General features: G+C 20.1%; 3 protein-coding genes across 3 annotated transcripts in view; 1 reads left to right on the top strand and 2 right to left on the bottom strand.

Moving 5' to 3' along the window:
• Window positions 1–574: 574 nt before the first annotated feature.
• On the top strand, window positions 575–1,534 carry PF3D7_0803800 (proteasome subunit beta type-4; the record flags this gene model as incomplete). Its single annotated transcript, XM_001349440.1, has 2 exons — window positions 575–659; window positions 822–1,534. 2 exons carry the CDS (start codon window positions 575–577, stop codon window positions 1,532–1,534), a joined length of 798 nt encoding a protein of 265 aa, XP_001349476.1.
• Window positions 1,535–2,244: 710 nt separating this feature from the next.
• PF3D7_0803700 (tubulin gamma chain) lies at window positions 2,245–3,603 on the bottom strand (the record flags this gene model as incomplete). Its single annotated transcript, XM_001349441.1, has 1 exon — window positions 2,245–3,603. The coding sequence occupies one exon, from the start codon at window positions 3,601–3,603 to the stop codon at window positions 2,245–2,247; it is 1,359 nt and encodes a 452-aa protein (XP_001349477.1).
• A 1,188-nt stretch (window positions 3,604–4,791) lies between these two features.
• The window catches only part of PF3D7_0803600.1 (conserved Plasmodium protein, unknown function), a gene marked incomplete at both ends in the record, with an annotated part of 6,448 nt that continues 6,239 nt past the window's right edge, over window positions 4,792–5,000 (bottom strand). The window contains 2 exons of the mRNA XM_024473152.1: window positions 4,792–4,865; window positions 4,958–5,000. The exon at window positions 4,958–5,000 is cut by the window's right edge and continues 2,531 nt beyond it. Coding sequence (XP_024329057.1) covers window positions 4,792–4,865; window positions 4,958–5,000 — 117 coding nt within the window. The remainder of the gene's footprint in view (window positions 4,866–4,957) is intronic.

The raw sequence follows: 5,000 nt of genomic DNA, 5'->3' as shown, positions 1-5,000 counted from the left end.
TTTATATATATATATATATGTTATATTCTAATACCTCTAATTAATATTTTTTTTTTTTTTTTTTTTTTTTTTTTTTTTTTTTTTCCTTGAATATATTTATATGTGTATTTATAAATATCCTTTTTAATTTTAATAATAATAATAAAAAAAAAATAAAAAAAATTGATATATTCGATTATATTTTATTGTATTTCTTGTTTATATATAAATATATTGTTATTTGTAAGAAAGTAAAAATTAACAAATATCGATAAGCATAATATATTATGATATAACAAAAATTTTGTACAAAAAACAGAAAAATATATATTTTTTTATTTAATAAAATATAAAGAGGTAAAGAAAAAATATATATATGAAATGTATTTATTTAATTTATATCTATGCACATAAAATAAATAAAAAGATAAAATGAAAAATATACAACATATATATAATATATATAATAAAACATATATATCATATAACATATATATCATATAACATATATACCATATAACATATATATTACATAATATTAAATATTTTTGTAGTTTTTCATACATTTGTAATATTAAAAAAGAAAGAAAGAAAAATGACCTTAGGCCCAGTAGTAACAGGTACATCCGTGATAGCTATAAAATACAAACACGGCATAATGATTGCAGCAGATAGAAAAGGTAACAAATTAAAATATAAGCAAATAAAATTGTATATATATATATATGTGCATACCATTTGTATATATTCACATGTTCATATATATATATATATATATATATATTTATTTATTTATTTTTATTTATTTTATTTTTTTTTTTTTTTCCTGTTCCCCATTTTAGCTAGCTATGGTAGTTATGCAAAATTTCAGAATGTCGAAAGAATTTTTAAAATAAATAATAAGACGGTTATGGGTTTTAGTGGTGAGCTAGCTGATGCTCAATATTTGCATGAGTTACTTACACGTAAGAATATTAATAATTTAAGTGAGAAGAAAAGAAAAGAAGATATGTATACACCCCAACATTACCATTCGTATGTAAGTAGAGTATTTTATGTTAGAAAAAATAGGATAGATCCCTTATTTAATAATATAATTATAGCAGGAATAAATTCACAAAAATATGATAATAATGATGATAATGTTTTATTATATACAAATAAAAATAATGATGATGAACAGAATGAATATAAAAACAATGAAGAATATAAAGAAATTCATAAAGATGATTTATATATTGGATTTGTAGATATGCATGGAACAAATTTTTGTGATGATTATATTACTACAGGATATGCTAGATATTTCGCTCTCACATTATTAAGAGATCATTATAAAGATAATATGACAGAAGAAGAGGCACGAATATTAATAAATGAATGCTTAAGAATTTTATATTTTAGAGATGCTACTTCATCAAATTTTATACAAATCGTTAAGGTTACAAGTAAAGGTGTTGAATATGAAGAACCATATATTCTTCCATGTGTATTAAATTCAGCTGATTATGTCTACCCTTCAACATTACTTCCACCTGCTGGATGTATGTGGTGATTGTATAAAAACGGGCACGCTGTATCCCAAGAAGTTATTTAAAAAAAAAAAAAAAAAAAAAAAAAAAAAAAAAAAAAAAATTTTATCTGTATATTTTTTAGGTGTTACCCAATGTTTCCACCACAGGGGCATATAAATAAATATAAATATATGTACATATATATATATGTATGTATTTATTTATTTATTTTATTTATGTATTGTATACATATGTATATATATATTTTTTTAAATAACATTTATATTTACCTTCAACAAAAAAACAATGATAAAAATAATAATATTTTAAAAAAATAAAATAGATATCCATAAGTTATATATAGTTGAATTTTTAAGAGTACAATGAAAAAAAAAAAAAAATAATAATAAAATAAAAGTAAAAATAAAAATGAAAATGAAGATGAAAATAAAAATGAAAATAAAAATGAAAATAAAAATGAAAATAAAAATAAAAATAAGTCTACTTATGTGTAGCATAATTGCACATATGTAAATATATATAAATAAATATATATATATATATATATATATATTTATTTATTTATTTATTTATTTATAATTACAATTTTCATATTTAAGGAAAAAAAAAAAAAAAATGGAAAAAAGTTCATCGCCCATGTGGTATACTCAGATATATATTTCCATACACATATGGACATACCTTCATGTTTATGTTTTATCATAAGATGTATAAAAAAAGAAAAAAAAAATTATATATATGTGTTAGTAAAATAGTCGTCCCGTTCAGCACTTTTATACTCATCAATTAGATTTTGTGTGATTTCTTTTGAAGATTCCATTTCTTCAAAGTTACCTTGTCCATCAGCACTTGAGAACATTGATTCTTTTTTATAATTTTCTAAGAATGCTCTTCTTTTATATAACCTATCAAATTGTGTTACACATCTTTCAAATAAGGTAGATATAGATGTATGGTTTGCCATCATTAATCCACATACCTTATGTTGAGATACTACATGTGGTGATTGTTTAGCTAATGTAACTTGTATAGATGCTGGATTCCATTTGATAAAATTAACTAATTTTCTATCTCTAATTCTTTGTAAACCTTTATGTACTTGTGTAGGATCTGTTTCTCCTCTTATTATATTTAAAATAGATATATACATCCCTCTCCGAACAGGTGCTGATACCATAATATTTTTGGTATGTAGTAATCTTTTCATTACATCTAAAACAGTTGTTTTTTGTACATTAGATATATGTTTGTCAATTGTTATAGGTGTATAAGAAGTTATTAAGAAATGACATTTCGGGTTAATAATAAGTGAAGATATTAAACTTATCATATCATTATTCATGCTTCCTGGATATCTTAATGTTGTTGTTGATGCAGACATTACATTAGATATAATTGTATTAGTTTGTTGAAATGTAGGATTATTTAATTTTAATCTTTCTACAAATATTCTATTTAAAGATGTATTATCTATTACAACCACACTATCTGTACTTAATATTAATCTTTTTAATGTTAATATACTATTATATGGCTGTACAACTACATCACTACTTTCATTTGTTAATAATGGAAATACGGAAAAAGTTTGAATCATTTTTTTTGAATAATTATCATTTAATAATTCTAATAAATAACTACCCATACCACTACCTGTACCACCAGCTATTGAATGAGATAATATAAATCCTTCTAAATTATCACTATTATCCACTTCTCTATCAATCATATCAATAATTTCTTCTTCTACTTTATGTCCTTGACTATATCCACAACCCCAATTATTACCTGCACCTCCACCTTCTTTAGAAATAAACATATTCTCAGGATTATACAAATTTCGATATTCGCTAGTCTGGATACTATTAATTACACGAGGTTCTAAATCAAATAACAAAGCCCTCGGAATAAAATGTTCATCATCGGCTTGGTAAAAAAATATATCTTTCCTATCTTCATTTAAAAAATTATTATTTTTTAGTATACCCTCTTGATCAATATTATGTTCATTGCATAGCTGTTTCCAAAATTCCACACCTATTTGATTTCCGCATTGACCACATTGAAGTGTGATAATTTCTCTCGGCATTTCAACAGCTCAAAGAGAAAATTAAAATTAAAATTAAAAAAATAAAACCTAAGAGATGCAAAATATAAAATAAGTTACAATGTATAACAAAAGGTATAAGAAGGAATTTTAACTTATACAAACATAAATAAATACATTATATATATATATTATACACACGCCGAAAAAATAAAAAAATAATAAAAAATAAAAAATAATATAATAAGATAATAAGATAATAAAATAAAATAATATAATATAATATAATATAATATAATATAAGATAATTATAAAATGAAAAACATATTAAAATAAATATATACATATATATATATGTATATATATAATATATATATATATATATATATTTTTTTTTTTCTTATATGTTAAAGTTTTATTATTTTAATTAAAAATATATATACATTTATTTTTTTTTTTTCGGCTTGTCAATAAAAAAAAAAAAAATATGAATTGTTCAGGTAAAATTTATAAATTTTTATATTTTATTTTTGCCCTTTCGCAAAAAAAAAAAAAAAAAATATTTTCAGGTATCGCAATAAAATTTTACTGGTAAAAAAATATATATATGTATATTTCTTTTTATTTGTAATAATAATATTTCAATATATTGATAAAATTATAAAAAAAAAAAAAATAATAAAAATAATTATTTTTCAAAAGTGTCTAAATGTAATATGGAATGTAGTCCTTAATCTTTAATGAGAATAATGTAAGGGAAAAAAAAATATATATATATATCATATATATATATATATATATATATATATATATATATATATATATAATAAACCTATATTTATAGTATTTATTAATATAAGAAATAAAAAGGAATTTATAAAATTGTACTTTTAATTACGTACAGAATATATATTAGATATTTAATTTATTATTTAAAAAGTTTGGGGTTATTTTAAAAAAATCAAATATTAGGCGAATATAAAAATATGACAAAAAAGGAGAAAAACAAAAAAAAAAGAAAAAAAAAATATATATATATATATATATATATAATATATAAATATATATATGCACAATATAAACATATATGTATGTATATATGTATGTATATATGTTTATATATATCTTTTTATATATGTTTATATATATGTTTACATATAACTTATACATACATATAAACAATTTGGATTCTGGGGTTAATGATTCTTGTTAAGATTTCCATTTTTTATTTCAAAAATGATATTTTACATCAAGTAATTTGTAAATTACAAATGCCGTAATGGATACTATTAAAAAGTACATGACTAAAAAGGAAAAAATAGAATAGAATAAAATAAAATAAGGTAAGGAAAACGTATAAAATATATATTAAATATAAAAAAAAATTTTTACTTACGTGGAGTATATGATGATAAGTGATCCACAGATTTAAAATCATG

Source organism: Plasmodium falciparum (assembly GCF_000002765.6).
Source record: "Plasmodium falciparum 3D7 genome assembly, chromosome: 8".
NCBI lineage: Eukaryota > Apicomplexa > Aconoidasida > Haemosporida > Plasmodiidae > Plasmodium > Plasmodium falciparum.
Note: the sequence above shows the minus strand (reverse complement) of the source record. Positions and strands in the feature narration are given on the sequence as shown.